General features: G+C 34.1%; 1 protein-coding gene across 1 annotated transcript in view; it reads right to left on the bottom strand.

Annotated features, from left to right (window-relative positions):
* The window catches only part of LOC118190126 (igLON family member 5-like), a 297,074-nt gene that overhangs the window by 54,865 nt on the left and 224,038 nt on the right, over positions 1–18,171 (bottom strand). The window contains exon 5 of the mRNA XM_085815792.1: positions 10,393–10,536. Within this exon, the coding sequence (XP_085671918.1) occupies positions 10,393–10,536 (144 nt within the window). The remainder of the gene's footprint in view (positions 1–10,392; positions 10,537–18,171) is intronic.

The raw sequence follows: 18,171 nt of genomic DNA, 5'->3' as shown, positions 1-18,171 counted from the left end.
AGTCATTTTTTAGATTCGTTACATTATTATTTTTTTTTCAGAAAACCCAAAGTAATTTTATCTGTATTAACGTACATCACTTTTAAGCTATAAAAAGTACGGCGAAACCCCATCTTATATGCATTGCTTGTACCTTTCTAGAATATTTTGATTATTTATCTTTTATTGATTTAAAAATATATAAATATAAATCATCGTAAGGTAAGTGTTTCGGGAACCTAATAAGTGAATTTATATGAATGGGTATGATATTTAGATTAGTCCACTTATTAAAACTCGCTAGTACTTTTGTAGCAAGAAAAACTAGATTATGGACCTTACTGTAGACGGTAACAAAGTGTCATTATTCCCAACGTAAAAGAAGAATGGAAAAAGGCATAAAGCCCAGTCGACTTGTCAAATTATCGTCCATTATATTTTAGATCGCAGCAGATTTTGAGAAAAGGTACATCGAAAATGGCCAATTTAACATTGTCTGTCGGTATAGGGGTTTCTGATACTCCTAAAGTTTTGAAACTCGTGGCGCATTTTCAACACCTCATCAAAACAAGTTAATCTGCCGCTTCGCTCAGAGAAAATCTGTGTTCCAGCCTGTGCGCTGTACAAGAAATTCATTGAAGAAGCATGCATAGGTAGGTCTCGAGAAATTATTTCTTCTGTTATTAAATTTACGCAAAATCGTTTCTGTGGTATTTACGTACTTATAATATTACAACGAGCTGTACTAAATAATACACTCTTTTTCAAAAGGAATCCATGAAGGAAGTGATTGTGTTTGATGAAATTAAATATGTGTATAGCTCATACACAGCAAAAAAAAATGATTAAAAAATCAAGGTCATAGTACCTATTCACGACTCACAATCACCCATTAAATGTTCAAATTAGTAGTTGGTTGAACCGCGCCTGGCGGCAATGCATGCTTGAATTTGTCGAGGCAAGGAATGGTAAAAGTTCCTAATATCATCCTGTGACACATTTTGCCAAGAATTCATCAGTTGTCTCTCCAGATCTGCGATATTTTATGTCTGTGCTATTTAATCTGGCAGTCTACCATGCCCCAAACATGCTCGGTTGGCGAAAGGTCTGGTGACCTTGCTGGCTAAGGAAGAGTATCAACCGCACGGAGACAGTCCAGAGATATGCGAGTGGTATGTGGCCTGGCATTAACTTGTTGGAAAATGGACCCAGGATGACGTGCCATGAAGGGTAACCACACCATATCACTGACTCGATCACATTAGAATTCGTTTCTGAGTTTTAGCGGCACGCACATTGTACACTTACTTTTAATATATAGTACTATATTGATTAGGGACATTTTATATATTTCACTGAATAAAATGCTTCATTTATTTCCGGTTGATGATGATGTCATTTGCATTCGAGTGGGGGCATCTGTCAAAGAAACATAAGGAAGCGACGTTCCGCAAAAGTATTGTTATAAGAACCGAAGTATTTTCGGGAATGTGTTTTGTAGTAACAACAGCTGATACTGTTATAAGTTTGCGTATTTACATGATTGTAGTTTAGATTTTTATTTATTAGTTATTAAATTGCATATTGTATAGGGAATTAAAATTTATTTACAATGCATTTTATTTTACTTTACATTCGGGCCATTCATTACACTATATGTGTTTATTTCATATACTACTTTAAAAATCATTTGATTCTGAGCCCGCTAACATTAAAGCAGTAAAAGGGAAAAAAAAAAGAAAAACCCAAACCAACTATATGAAAAATGTCCTACTGGCCATTGCGAAAACTGCTTTTAACACCTTCGTGAAAACTGGCTGTGATGTATGGAGGGCACTGGCTCTCAATCTGAAGGCGCCAAAAAAGTAGTAGGCCTTCAGATTGAGAGTCAGCGTGGAGTTATTTCTCTATGAGGCAGAGGATGAAGAAAGGAGTGATATCACAGCGGCTTTTTTGTTTTTGCAAAACCGTCAACAGACTAGATGTTTCCAGCAAACGAATGTCTGAAACGCTGAGAGAGATTTTCTTGAAATATTCCACCAGTACATACCTTCTTCTTTCAGATACCATATAAATAAGGAATTATTCTGACAATTTAGCGTTTAGATTAACCAATAACTTTCTTTTTTAATTTTTGGCGATTTTACAATCCTCTTCAATCACTTAACTCCTTCTTTGCAAAGCATTTTGTAGATTTTAAGTATCAAACTTACAGTACAAAGGAGACTTATCGAAACTGTAGTGTGCGAGCGAGGAAGCAGAGGTCGAAAACTGTTATCTATCGAACATGATTTAATGCTATATTTAATGCCAAGTCAAGTACACCATTACTTTGTAAAATTTATAATTTGATACTTCAGGTACAAGCCTAATAAAGCTAACCTACGTTTAATCAGAGTTTCTCTTTTATGGAATTACATTCCCCCTTCATGAAAACTCATGACAAGTAAGTAATTGTATACGTGCCCCACCTAAAGCATTACACGGATTGGCCCCAAAATAAAACCCCATATCAGGCATAGGGTAGGCCTCGTGACTTGAAAAGGAATATGCTGCCAAACCGGGTCCCCAACTCGGAGTGGCAGACATTAAAATTTTGTCTCTCAACGGCCACGGCTACCTCCTGGACGCGCGGCGTCACCACTCCTGGTTCTCAGGTATCACCGCAATCGGACACTATAATCTTGGAGGTCAGATTAGTCGTCAAAACTGCTGCCTGCCAGTACTGCACAGGCTTCAGTTCGCAGCAGGACATTACTTAGCAAACTCAGTGCCGTCCCACACCGAGCGACAGTACCAACTGCTCCGTGACTTACGCCGACCCACCCACGCAGGCCAATGAACTATCGTCTCAAAGTATCTCCTCCTTGGGAAGTGACAAGTAGAACCGCCAAGTTCAATAATTATGTGCTCCCGTGCCCTACACTCATAGTTAGAGATCCTAGTCAGTAGCCTCACAGAGTTCTTTGCGTCACCCTCCAGGGTTAGAACTACACGCAATAATTATAGATATATAATTTGTAGAGACATTAGGTATTTTTTTTGAAAGTAGGAGGGATGAAAAATGAGCAGTGTCATCGCCGGGACTCGAACCAGGGTTCTCTCGAATACGAGTCGAGTGTGCTAACCATTATATCACGAAGGCATTAAATCGTGACAAGGGCTTCTTTTGATACTTATTAGAACCCATGCATGGTTGCCAGGGGATTGTTTTATACAAGTAATTCAAGTTTAAACCTTTCGTAGTGATGTCGCCCGAAACGCCCGTGCATTCAGACATCGGCTGGTCGTCAGAGCGCCAGCGGCAATTTTCTACCTGCTGTTTGTTTTCTCCTCAACACGTTAGTGCATGCCTCATTGGTTTCGGGAGTTGTTAAATAATGATATGCCAATCATTCTTAACAAGCGACTAAAAGTAGATCTCTTATTTGAATGCATATTCCCTCTCTTTTGCTTAGCGTCAACGTTTAGCTCTTCATGTTCGCAATTGAAAACCTGTCCCAAGCGAACAATGCGAACGTTCGGTGAAACCCCACAAGTATCCCCAAAAGAGATGTAATTGCTTCACTTAACTAGGTTATTGTTAACACTGTAGCATTCTGCATAACATGAGGGAAGGGAATCCATTCCAACAAAAATGTATATTTACTAGCGTTTCAGATGTTTAAGAAAAGCAGATTTTTGCCTCTACCACTGCTATGAGTTAATACATGTGTCATACTGTGAGTGGCTGCTGTCAGTGCAGTCGAAATTGTTTCAGATTGTTAAGTTTTCTGATTAATTACTAGTGTTTTAGATTTTTTGCTATCAATAATCTTGTCTTTTTGTGATATTTTTTGCGTATTAAAGAAAATTCAGCATTATATCCGTCCATTAATAAGCTATCAAAAAGGTTCTAGCATAAATTATGTAATAAAGTAAGCAGCATGTAAGTTCTGTGACTGTTTTACATTATTGTTACTATTCCCATGACAGCAGATGTCCGACAGTCTGTGTGGTTCGCATTTTGGTAAAGCTTTTAAAATCTGCCTGATTAGGAGGGTTTATCTCTAAAATACTGTAAAATCTGTTTTCCAGCATTTTATGTGTTGCAAAAACTGAACATCTTTAAACAAAACTATAAGCAATAATTATAGAGATATACTTTGTAGAGACATTAGGTAATTTTTGAAAGCAGGAGTGATGAAAAATGAGCAGTGCTCTCGGCAGAACTCGAACCACGGACCTCTCGAATACGCATCGAGCGTGCTAATCACTATACAAGGAAGGCATGCTAAGAAGACGGGAGAAATACTCTATATACTCGGCTCTTTTAAAGGGCGAATGGGGATTAGGGGATCCAAAAGCCAAATCCTTGTGGTGGAGAATCATCATCCATCACCTCTTTAGTTCAGGTACCACTGTAGAAGTATTAGGTTATTTCGAAAGCAGAAGAGATGGAAAAGGAGCAATACCATCGCCTGGATTCGAACCACTGATCTCTCGAATACGCGTCGAGCGTGCTGACCACTACACCACGAAGGCATGCTAAGAAGGCGGGAGAAGTAACTTTCAACGTAATAAATTTATTGAAACGAATTACCAAATGAGCAATAAATTTGCATATTCTTAATCGGTTTTAATTTTGTAATCTACTACATTGTTATCGAATAATGCTTTTATGAAGTGTTTAAATAGGCACTCAGCTATAAAGAAATACTCAGCTATATAGAAATCATTTAAAATTGAAGATTATGTAAAAATATTTAACATCTCGTCAACGTTCTTCACAGTAATGCTTGTTAAAATTCTTCGTTGCACTCTGTTTCTTTTGTCACCGGTTAATTTAGAAAATTTTTAACTAAGACGATATTAATTAATTCATCCAAATTTGATTAACATTGTTACCGACAATCCATTCAAAAATTTCGTTTCTCCAAAGTGGCATTAGAGAGGTGTTTGAAGGATTAGTTAAAATTTTATTTTGAACATCAGAGTGATTATTCAGCTGTTATAGACTGTGCTAAAGACACTTATATACCGTCGTGAGGCTGTCTGCATGTCGAAAAATTGTGTCGATTTACTAGGTGTGTTTAAACATTATGTGGGAGATTATAAGACATGTTCTACATATTCCATAATCTGCCACATATTGCATATGGGAATAAAGGATTATAAATTATCTTCGATCGATTTACACATTTCGCAAAGCAGGCTTGAAACTATGCGACATATTTCACATCGCAAGTCTCAAACTATGATCAAATAGCAACTTAGAGTTATCAATTACAATTTCAAAGCTGTCAACTGTCAGCGATAATCGTCGCACAGAAATGGCGCAGACATTCATAACGCACAGATGAAATTACAGTGAAGATAAATAAAACAAATGAAAATGGAACTAATTTTCCACGTTGGTTAATTGAAAACTTTGATAATGACTACTACTTAAAATTACATGACTCTAATAGATCAGATTCATTCAAATTTGAGTCCTTCATATTAAATTACACATTTCGCAAAATTTTATAAGCGATTCAAAAATAACAAACAGTGGACTTTGTGTCAGCTGTTCTCAGACCGAGGCCGCACCATTTTTTGTTTCGCCATTTCAAAAAATCATCTTGCCAGTTATTGCCATTTCAGTATTCCTGCGATTAGGAACCACATGTGACTAAATCTGTGGTCCTTATAATGTTATTATCAAGTCAGTTTCAAACTGTAAAAATAAACATAAAATATGAAAAAAGACCGACTAACTAAATAAGCAAACAAATAAAAAGTGGGAAAACGTTCAGATTTTATAGATATCTTAAAGATCACGCAAGAGGTCTCTTTTAAGCTTCAATATGAGTTATCAATAGAGATTATAGATAGGTATGATCCAAGTGGAACAATATTTATTAGGATGTTAGATGCATTTAGACTAACGTGGAAACGTTACATATCTTTTGTGTACTTAAAAAGTGAAAAATGTATAATGTGAATCTTAAAAAAATGTATATTGTTTTTAATTAGATATGTAAAAAATTAAACGAAATTTTATTTTAATCAATCAGATTAATGGGGAAAGAAAGTAAAATTATTAAGACCTGCATCTATTGCTTTTATATAGTTTAGTTCGTTAATTAAAAACATACAGATTAAATAAGAAATAATAATATCTTTCGTTAGTCCGTTTTTCTGAATGGCGATACACTCGAGTGAAGAGTGAAATAATGCAGTAAAGTGAAACAACTCAAAATCGTGTTTCGAGACTTATAGCCCTTTTGGCTTAATAATTAAAAATATAAATATACATTGCAATCGGAAATTCTGGACGTCGAATCCCGACGAGAGCAATGCATATTTTTACGTCTCCTGCACTAAAATAAAATGCCTAATTTTCTCTGCAAATAGTTAGCACTTAATATAATGGCACCTGAAACATCTTATTATGATTTAAGCAATATTTACATTGCTTAAATAATATTCAAATATACAGCTTTGTATTAATATCTAATTTTAAAAATGATTTTAAATATTAATTGAAGATATGATACTGAGATTTTTTAGTAAAGGATGATGACAGCGATTTCGCATTAGCTACAACATAACCTGTTCTTTATTTAATGACTCTGAAAAGTAGTTTACATTATGCAAAATTTAATAACAATTGCAATTTTTCAGTATGCAGTTATCGCCAGGTAATGCATTCAGTTATTCATTGAAAAATTGTTGCTTTGTGAAAATATCTCAGAAAAAAGTAACGCTAGTTAGTTTCTAATTAATTTAAGTTCTAATATGATCATTTAAATCACATACACATGATAAGCATGCGGTCTCAGAAATTTCAGAGTTTGTAATGCTAATTTCGTTTTTAGCATATCAAAACTCCAGTTATCAGGATTCTAGAAATACGAAATCAAATTAGTTGCTTCAACAGTTCTTCTTCTGATGAGAAAATAAACTGAGCTTGCTGTTAAAATGTTTACGCGTTTACAAATTTTGTACTTATAAATAATGTAAATGTATAAGGTCTCCGACAAGTGATGATCGGATTTCAGGTTTCTAAAGTAGGGATTAGGTAAACTGGACTGAAAGTGCTTTAATTTAATTCATTCGCTCAAAACGATCAATAACAAAATGAAAATATTTCCGTATGTACAAGATGGACAGCGAGATAAATGTCACGGCGACATTCGGTTTGGGTATGTAACCCTGGAAAGTACATCTATAGTTGAACACTTGATATTGTTATGAAATTCCTTGAAGTGATCAAAATTATCAATTTTTAATTGCAAATGTTGTGTAGCGTATTTAATATAATTAAGTGATTCATAAAAATCAAAATTTTAATTTGTAATTAGTCAAAATTTGAGCTACACAGCAAGTTTGGTTATATTCTTTTATTTGGCTTATTAATTCTAGTGTAATCTATTTCGGCTATTCGAGTTTCCGCGAACTGCGTCTTCAAACTTGTACACTCAGACAATGGATATAGGTGAATTTTCATGTAATAAACTCAGTTTTTCATGATAAAAATTAAGTCAAACTCTTAGTATTTAATATCATTAGTTGCAGAAAAATTAGCTCCTTAATTTGAGACTACTTTCTTAATCCTAGCTTTAATCAATTTTTAGTTATGGCCTCTTAATTATTAAAACTTCCTAAATTTTTCTTCTAACAAAAAAGGGGGGGAGGAAGAGTTTCGAAAGTTCACTTTCAACGAAAAAATGTGCGTTCTTTGGACTTGGAAAAGCCATTTCCTGTCAGGGTTGCCACGTTTTACAAGCGCAGGTGTTTAGGCGTGGCCTCATCTTGGCGCGATTTCTGACGAGTTTGGAGATCCGTTAAAAATTCAAACTGGTTGAGTTTGGTAAAATTTTGCATTGCTTAAGGCAGAAGTTTTTGGTAACGGGTTTTTTTCACCTTTTCGGGCGGGGGTTTAGCCAAGCTGGCTGCCCCGTCTTGTCTAAAAGGGGTTGTTTTTCGCTTCGCTTCTCTGCTCACCCCTGACACCAGCTCATGGAGTTGCTGTTTTTGTTTATTACGCAGTTTTTGGACGATGAGCGTCTCTTTCCTTTCTCGGAGCCTTTGGGCCCGGGGCAATTTAATGCGTCGATTCTCATGTCTACGGTAAAAGTACTTTTAGTCAAATTAAAAAAAAAGGGAAGAAAAAGAGAACGACATCTTGAAAGAGTAAATGACATTGTGAAAAGGAAATAATAGTCCTATTGCATTCGCCTGATCCAGTTCACCTCAATGGAAACGTCAGTTATGAAATTTATGGAACCAGATTACCAGTTTTTTTAAATTGCCTCTCTTCCGTTCTGAATCCTGATGGACAGTCAAATTGCATTCGTCTGATCCAGTTCACTTCAATGGACCTCAGTTATGAAATTTTTGGAACCAGATTACCAGTTTTAAATTGCCTCTCTTCCGTTCTGAATCCTGATGGACAGTCAACGGTATCCACTGGCCTGAATTCGCTGTTACATGTTCCTGCCAGGAGACCTCGGTCTTGGAACCTCAGTTGGGTGATATTAAATTTTTCTTGTTATTTCTTTAAATTCAGATATTTCTTAATCTTAAAATCTGCAAGATCTCGCGGAGTTGTTATAGGTGAGAGTGAGGTTAATTGTTAAAATAAAATTTAAAAAAAAGGTTGCTCTTCCAATTAAATTAGAAAAAAAATGAGTTATGCATAAAGTGATTTTTTTTTGTTTGGAATTATTGATGTTAATAATAAGCATTTTTTCCCAAAAAAAAAAAAAAAAAAAAAAAAGAGAAGAAAAAGAGAAGAAAAACGAATTCGGTTCGTTATCATTATCTTTATTATTAGAGTTGTCTGAAAAGAAATATTACAAAGTTCTAAAAGCTCATTCTTAAAGAAATTACCTTGTTTTATTGTCACTATTATTATTATTTGAAGAACCGTAAAAGTAAACTGAATTATTCAGCTAAAGTTAATAGTTAACGTTCAGAATGTGAAAAGTTATATCTTGTAGTTCTGCAGTAAAGGAGTGTTCTCTGAAACCTAAATTAGTGCTAATAGTCTGTACATTAAGTCATTACTCTAGTATAAATTCTGTGGAATATAATTCCTCCTGGAAATTTTCTTTAAAGTTGCTCTCCTTTTGGAAAACTGATTTTATGTATGTGCAATAAGGGTGTAAATACAATTATATCTGAAAAATTTTTGAAAATTGTTCTATAGAAAACCCGTTAAGCAAAAGTCTAGAAATATGTTAAACTTACTAGAATTAATAATGGCATTACATTTTTATGTGCAATATTGAGAGATAAGTCTTAGAGATTATCTTATGTTGAATATTTTTTTGATATATCCCGGGAATATCTTTAATAACTATAATATCTATTTTATTTTTTATATTGATTCTATCATATGATATTTTAAATTGAAGGATATTTTTTTCCAATAAACAAATTTGTTTTCATTGAAATAATTAAGTGTATTTTTTTTTTTTTTTTTACTTACTCATGTCATTTCACCAGGTCACCAAAAATGAATTAAGGGTTAATCCGATTACACAACGCAATGCTAAGTAAGTGTTTTGGCTTATTGAGATTAATATATATAACTGTTGCTAGAAAATTTAAGTGTTAGTGTCAACTGAGTAGGAAGCCTTTCAAGTACCTTACTTATCGAACGACACAACACAAACATTATTGCTGACCATGTTTATAACTCCAATTCTCACAGTCCACCGTTCTGGAAATGGATAAGTGAAAACACGTTATTCGTAAAAATTAGTAGTAGTCGGTCTTATTGAAATAAATCAGTTTTTCGTTTACTCGATTTGAGAAATCAAAAAGGCCTATAGCATTTGCAAGTATGTAATGGAAATCATATTACTTAAAACAAGCAATCAAGGGCTGTAAATCTTCATACTCATTACTCTGCCCTACATACTAAATACAGAAAAGTCTGAAATGTTTCCATAAGATAAGGCACTTGGAAATAATCGTTTTAAGTGAAAGAATTTGATAAAGGCACTTTTACTATCTAATTTCGCAGACAACATACTTCAATATCTTATCACGAAGTTTTACCATTTGTTCTCGAAACTTGTATGCAATAGATTAAATTTTAAAAAAGATTGCATATCTAATTTGAAAGCGTGAATGAATAAAATAATTAATTTTATTCTTCAATTAAAAAAATTAATTATGCAGTTCTTGTACAGGAATATGTAATTTTAACTTTGGAAACGAAGACCATAATTATCCGTACTTTCCTAATATTCAGATGAAATAAGTTTCCAGACAGTCCAGACACATAAAGTCTTGCTGTGCATCCAAGCATTTATAACAGTTGTTAATAAGACAGGTTCATGCAAACTCACACATACACCGACACATACGTACACATACACATAAGAAAGAGTGACAGATAGACAGGAAAAACATCGATGTTCAAACGAACCGTACAATGGACGTGGACCGTTATGTGCTTGTCCTTTATTTGAGAGTTGTGCTTTGTCACGACGAAAGCTCGGCAAGTGTAGTTCCCAGCATCAGAAGGTTTCATATTCCGTATGTACAGTCCATCTTCTGTAATTGTGCGACGAGGACCTGAGGAACAAAAATGGTAAACCAAAAATTAGTTTTGTGATTTTTTTTTGAAAACATTTTATTTAAAAAGCAAAGAAAATATTTTTCTGCAAGTGCGAGATGTAATGAGTCTGCAGTGCATTTAGAAAACATAGTTCCAGTTACTGTTCTCTTAAACAATGATTTAAAAAATGTTTCTAATAACACTCTTTTTCAAAAAAAAATCGAAGCACCAAAGAAGGACTTTTGCGATCGTGACGAAATTTGGTATGCAAAAACATCTTGATAGAACATGCAAATGATTAAAGTTTCAAGCCAACTGAACAGGAATTGCGATCATAGCGCGCATTTCTAGTGCGCAATTCACAAAATATAAAACCAGTAACAGAGGTGGAAAATTTATCTTTTTTTGTTGCTGTCATCTTAATTCCGTAAATAAGCAACTGAAGATGCAATTACAATGATATCGAACACCTTACAAATAACTAAACGACTTCGAACGTGATCGCATTGTAGGGTTGCGAGAAGCTGGGTGGTTTTACCAATCAATTGGCCTCTACCTGCAGCGTACAGACACTGTTGTGCAAAGAAGGTAGCAACAATGGCTGCTACAAGGAAACTGCGGACGAAATGAAGGCACTAGAAGGCCAAGGAGCACAAATGAGAGGCAAGATAGAATGATTGTTCACCTTGCCCGAACCGCCCCAACGGTATAATTGTCGAATATTCAACTCACTACAGCCACGTCTATACTTCCCGTGGTACCGTCCACTATTTCACGGCGCTTATCTGAAGAGGGATTACGCTCACATAGGCCTTTAAGATATTCGTCGTTGACCCCATAATATCGGCGGAGTCGTCTGGAGTGGTGTCGCAGCCAATCATCATGGCTGCCATCAGACTGGCATCGTATAGTGTTCAGCGATGAATTCCGCTTCACAATTGAAGCAAATGACTGCCGTGTCTGGAGAAGACGGGGCAAGCGGTTCCAATCAGCCTTTGTTTTACAAAGGCATACAGCCATAACCCCTGGTGTGATGGTATGAAGCGCTATTTCTTATGACAGCAGATCATTTTTAGTCTTCCTCCGTACGTCTTTACCAGCTCAACGATATGTGTTCCTGAAGCCGGTTGCATTACCCTTCATGTCACATCATCCTGAGACCTTTCTTAAACAAGATAATGCCAGGCCACATACCGCTCGCTTATCTCTAGACTGCCTCTGTTAGGTTGATACTATTCCTTAGCCAGGGAGGTCAACAGACCTTTCACCAATCAAGCATATCTGGGGCTTGGCAGGCCGCCAGATTCGGGCACCACAAAATATCGCAAATCTGGAGCGACAACTGATGAATGCCTTGGAAAATGTGTCGCAGGATGACATTAGGAACCTCTAATACTCATTGCCTCGACAAATTGAAGCATATGACCTTGATTTTTTAATCATTTTATTTTCTGTGTATGGGCTATACACATATTCAATTTCATTAAAAAAAAATCCTTCATGGTATTTCGATTTTTTTTGGCAAAAGAGTGTATATTTTACCGTGAAAGTCCGAGACTGGAGAATGTCGACTTTCACCAGAGAATGTCAAAATTCACCAAATACGTCCGTGAAAGATCGAATATTGCATAACATTCTTGTACATTCGGACCTCACCGGTGTATGTCGACAATTACAGATATGCTCTGATGTAGGTCGAAAAGAGAGGAGTATATGTACACACTGTCATTGCAAAAGAAAGTGTTCCACAAATAAATACATGTGTAAAAGAAAGGGCCTCTTGTGCAATTCAAAGTGTCATAATAGTTTAAGTTGTTGCAATAAATAAGATTTGAATCACATAATTTAGTAAACTTCTATTATTTTCCTTTCTCATTTTGAATGTACTGTGTGTTTTAAGTTCTTATATTCTTAAGTTCTTGTTTTAAGTTTCAAATGCGTTTTTTCGCAACCGAATTACGGACAAGAAAATATAATATTCTTATATGTTCAACACCCGCATTAATACCTGGTGAATGTCGACATTTACCGGTGTAAATCAGAAATGAGAGTATTTGGAAAATATTTCGGGCATGCACTAAGCGACTATGTAAATGTTGACATTCACCGGTGAAAGTTGACATTCTGCAGATTTGTTTCACCGTAACATATACACTCAGAAGCTAAAATATTTTTTGGGACCAACTCTATAATCTGGAGCAGCATATTGCTTTTCTATATTACTCTTAATACTGAAAAGAATGTTTACCATTTCGGCTAGCGTGGAAATGAAATATTGCTTTTCTATATTACTCTTAATACTGAAAAGAATGTTTACCATTTCGGCTAGCGTGGAAATGAAATATTGCTTTTCTATATTACTCTTAATACTGAAAAGAATGTTTACCATTTCGGCTAGCGTGGAAATGAAATATTGCTTTTCTATATTACTCTTAATACTGAAAAGAATGTTTACCATTTCGGCTAGCGTGGAAATGAAATATTGCTTTTCTATATTACTCTTAATACTGAAAAGAATGTTTACCATTTCGGCTAGCGTGGAAATGAAATATTGCTTTTCTATATTACTCTTAATACTGAAAAGAATGTTTACCATTTCGGCTAGCGTGGAAATGAAATATTGCTTTTCTATATTACTCTTAATACTGAAAAGAATGTTTACCATTTCGGCTAGCGTGGAAATGAAATATTGCTTTTCTATATTACTCTTAATACTGAAAAGAATGTTTACCATTTCGGCTAGCGTGGAAATGAAATATTGCTTTTCTATATTACTCTTAATACTGAAAAGAATGTTTACCATTTCGGCTAGCGTGGAAATGAAATATTGCTTTTCTATATTACTCTTAATACTGAAAAGAATGTTTACCATTTCGGCTAGCGTGGAAATGAAATATTGCTTTTCTATATTACTCTTAATACTGAAAAGAATGTTTACCATTTCGGCTAGCGTGGAAATGAAATATTGCTTTTCTATATTACTCTTAATACTGAAAAGAATGTTTACCATTTCGGCTAGCGTGGAAATGAAATATTGCTTTTCTATATTACTCTTAATACTGAAAAGAATGTTTACCATTTCGGCTAGCGTGGAAATGAAATATTGCTTTTCTATATTACTCTTAATACTGAAAAGAATGTTTACCATTTCGGCTAGCGTGGAAATGAAATATTGCTTTTCTATATTACTCTTAATACTGAAAAGAATGTTTACCATTTCGGCTAGCGTGGAAATGAAATATTGCTTTTCTATATTACTCTTAATACTGAAAAGAATGTTTACCATTTCGGCTAGCGTGGAAATGAAATATTGCTTTTCTATATTACTCTTAATACTGAAAAGAATGTTTACCATTTCGGCTAGCGTGGAAATGAAATATTGCTTTTCTATATTACTCTTAATACTGAAAAGAATGTTTACCATTTCGGCTAGCGTGGAAATGAAATATTGCTTTTCTATATTACTTTTAATACTGAAAAGAATGTTTACCATTTCGGCTAGCGTGGAAATGAAATATTGCTTTTCTATATTACTCTTAATACTGAAAAGAATGTTTACCATTTCGGCTAGCGTGGAAATGAAATATTGCTTTTCTATATTACTCTTAATACTGAAAAGAATGTTTACCATTTCGGCTAGCGTGGAAATGAAATATTGCTTTTCTATATTACTCTTAATACTGAAAAGAATGTTTACCATTTCGGCTAGCGTGGAAATGAAATATTGCTTTTCTATATTACTCTTAATACTGAAAAGAATGTTTACCATTTCGGCTAGCGTGGAAATGAAATATTGCTTTTCTATATTACTCTTAATACTGAAAAGAATGTTTACCATTTCGGCTAGCGTGGAAATGAAATATTGCTTTTCTATATTACTCTTAATACTGAAAAGAATGTTTACCATTTCGGCTAGCGTGGAAATGAAATATTGCTTTTCTATATTACTCTTAATACTGAAAAGAATGTTTACCATTTCGGCTAGCGTGGAAATGAAATATTGCTTTTCTATATTACTCTTAATACTGAAAAGAATGTTTACCATTTCGGCTAGCGTGGAAATGAAATATTGCTTTTCTATATTACTCTTAATACTGAAAAGAATGTTTACCATTTCGGCTAGCGTGGAAATGAAATATTGCTTTTCTATATTACTCTTAATACTGAAAAGAATGTTTACCATTTCGGCTAGCGTGGAAATGAAATATTGCTTTTCTATATTACTCTTAATACTGAAAAGAATGTTTACCATTTCGGCTAGCGTGGAAATGAAATATTGCTTTTCTATATTACTCTTAATACTGAAAAGAATGTTTACCATTTCGGCTAGCGTGGAAATGAAATATTGCTTTTCTATATTACTCTTAATACTGAAAAGAATGTTTACCATTTCGGCTAGCGTGGAAATGAAATATTGCTTTTCTATATTACTCTTAATACTGAAAAGAATGTTTACCATTTCGGCTAGCGTGGAAATGAAATATTGCTTTTCTATATTACTCTTAATACTGAAAAGAATGTTTACCATTTCGGCTAGCGTGGAAATGAAATATTGCTTTTCTATATTACTCTTAATACTGAAAAGAATGTTTACCATTTCGGCTAGCGTGGAAATGAAATATTGCTTTTCTATATTACTCTTAATACTGAAAAGAATGTTTACCATTTCGGCTAGCGTGGAAATGAAATATTGCTTTTCTATATTACTCTTAATACTGAAAAGAATGTTTACCATTTCGGCTAGCGTGGAAATGAAATATTGCTTTTCTATATTACTCTTAATACTGAAAAGAATGTTTACCATTTCGGCTAGCGTGGAAATGAAATATTGCTTTTCTATATTACTCTTAATACTGAAAAGAATGTTTACCATTTCGGCTAGCGTGGAAATGAAATATTGCTTTTCTATATTACTCTTAATACTGAAAAGAATGTTTACCATTTCGGCTAGCGTGGAAATGAAATATTGCTTTTCTATATTACTCTTAATACTGAAAAGAATGTTTACCATTTCGGCTAGCGTGGAAATGAAATATTGCTTTTCTATATTACTCTTAATACTGAAAAGAATGTTTACCATTTCGGCTAGCGTGGAAATGAAATATTGCTTTTCTATATTACTCTTAATACTGAAAAGAATGTTTACCATTTCGGCTAGCGTGGAAATGAAATATTGCTTTTCTATATTACTCTTAATACTGAAAAGAATGTTTACCATTTCGGCTAGCGTGGAAATGAAATATTGCTTTTCTATATTACTCTTAATACTGAAAAGAATGTTTACCATTTCGGCTAGCGTGGAAATGAAATATTGCTTTTCTATATTACTCTTAATACTGAAAAGAATGTTTACCATTTCGGCTAGCGTGGAAATGAAATATTGCTTTTCTATATTACTCTTAATACTGAAAAGAATGTTTACCATTTCGGCTAGCGTGGAAATGAAATATTGCTTTTCTATATTACTCTTAATACTGAAAAGAATGTTTACCATTTCGGCTAGCGTGGAAATGAAATATTGCTTTTCTATATTACTCTTAATACTGAAAAGAATGTTTACCATTTCGGCTAGCGTGGAAATGAAATATTGCTTTTCTATATTACTCTTAATACTGAAAAGAATGTTTACCATTTCGGCTAGCGTGGAAATGAAATATTGCTTTTCTATATTACTCTTAATACTGAAAAGAATGTTTACCATTTCGGCTAGCGTGGAAATGAAATATTGCTTTTCTATATTACTCTTAATACTGAAAAGAATGTTTACCATTTCGGCTAGCGTGGAAATGAAATATTGCTTTTCTATATTACTCTTAATACTGAAAAGAATGTTTACCATTTCGGCTAGCGTGGAAATGAAATATTGCTTTTCTATATTACTCTTAATACTGAAAAGAATGTTTACCATTTCGGCTAGCGTGGAAATGAAATATTGCTTTTCTATATTACTCTTAATACTGAAAAGAATGTTTACCATTTCGGCTAGCGTGGAAATGAAATATTGCTTTTCTATATTACTCTTAATACTGAAAAGAATGTTTACCATTTCGGCTAGCGTGGAAATGAAATATTGCTTTTCTATATTACTCTTAATACTGAAAAGAATGTTTACCATTTCGGCTAGCGTGGAAATGAAATATTGCTTTTCTATATTACTCTTAATACTGAAAAGAATGTTTACCATTTCGGCTAGCGTGGAAATGAAATATTGCTTTTCTATATTACTCTTAATACTGAAAAGAATGTTTACCATTTCGGCTAGCGTGGAAATGAAATATTGCTTTTCTATATTACTCTTAATACTGAAAAGAATGTTTACCATTTCGGCTAGCGTGGAAATGAAATATTGCTTTTCTATATTACTCTTAATACTGAAAAGAATGTTTACCATTTCGGCTAGCGTGGAAATGAAATATTGCTTTTCTATATTACTCTTAATACTGAAAAGAATGTTTACCATTTCGGCTAGCGTGGAAATGAAATATTGCTTTTCTATATTACTCTTAATACTGAAAAGAATGTTTACCATTTCGGCTAGCGTGGAAATGAAATATTGCTTTTCTATATTACTCTTAATACTGAAAAGAATGTTTACCATTTCGGCTAGCGTGGAAATGAAATATTGCTTTTCTATATTACTCTTAATACTGAAAAGAATGTTTACCATTTCGGCTAGCGTGGAAATGAAAATGTAATATGTGAAAACATAATTCCAAAAAATGCTTTGGACAACAAGGACAGTTCTGGTTGAAAACTGCTGATCATTGGAACAAGTAAGCGGTGGTTTTCACAAATCATCCTCAGCAACAAAACGGCAATAGCAGAATCAAAATTCCGTTCCGACACTATTTCAGTATATCACTAAATGCATGTAAAAGTACAACACGACGATTTTGCAGTAGATGGATTTTAAAAGTAGGAAATCATTAAAAGCCTGTGTTATAACTATAAGAAACTGTTACTTAGGTCTCGAAACATAAAAATTGGATCCTTGTTTCCGGATAATATTTGTTTAGCCCAACAAAAATCATTTTCTGCTCTGCTATGAAAATGACTGAGTCAGGTAAAGTGTAGGCGAAGCGCATTCATGGTGTCTGATGACAATGAAACCAAAAGACCAAAATGCACCAAAAGACGCACTTCCGAACGCTTATTTCAACTGTTCTGCCACTTTTCCATGACCTAGCATTTTAAAGCTACGCAATAGTGGAAGTTGTGTGGGTAAGGTTACCATTTTTCAGTACGAAAATATAAATTGTGCTGTTTCATTGTCGGAAACGTCAGTATGTGCATGTACTCAGTGAAGCTTCAGCTTAATGTCCTTCGATCAATAAAGACGTAGTTTCTGAATATCCTTCTATATTTGCATTTTGCCACGTTGTCCTTGCGTAGATATATATTATACGTAGATAGGAGGCTGAGTCGCTATTCTGTTAGGGGTTACTTTGTTTTAGCAAAATTATACTTATCTTCTGAGAACAAACTCCTCTGCCTGAAAGTCGCTTCGTGACCAGGTGGACAGTTCTATTTCCGATATGGTACTAGTTAAATCGCTAATAATATACTCTTCTTGACAAAGCTGATCTGAAGTGACAGATCGACACAAACGTACCTAAGTCAAATTACTACCCTAGATGCAATTCATTAAAAAA

Source organism: Stegodyphus dumicola, chromosome 4 (genome assembly GCF_044657685.1).
Source record: "Stegodyphus dumicola isolate Sdum_Otavi_A_Nest chromosome 4, ASM4465768v1".
Classification (NCBI taxonomy): Eukaryota; Metazoa; Arthropoda; class Arachnida; order Araneae; family Eresidae; genus Stegodyphus; species Stegodyphus dumicola.
Note: the sequence above shows the minus strand (reverse complement) of the source record. Positions and strands in the feature narration are given on the sequence as shown.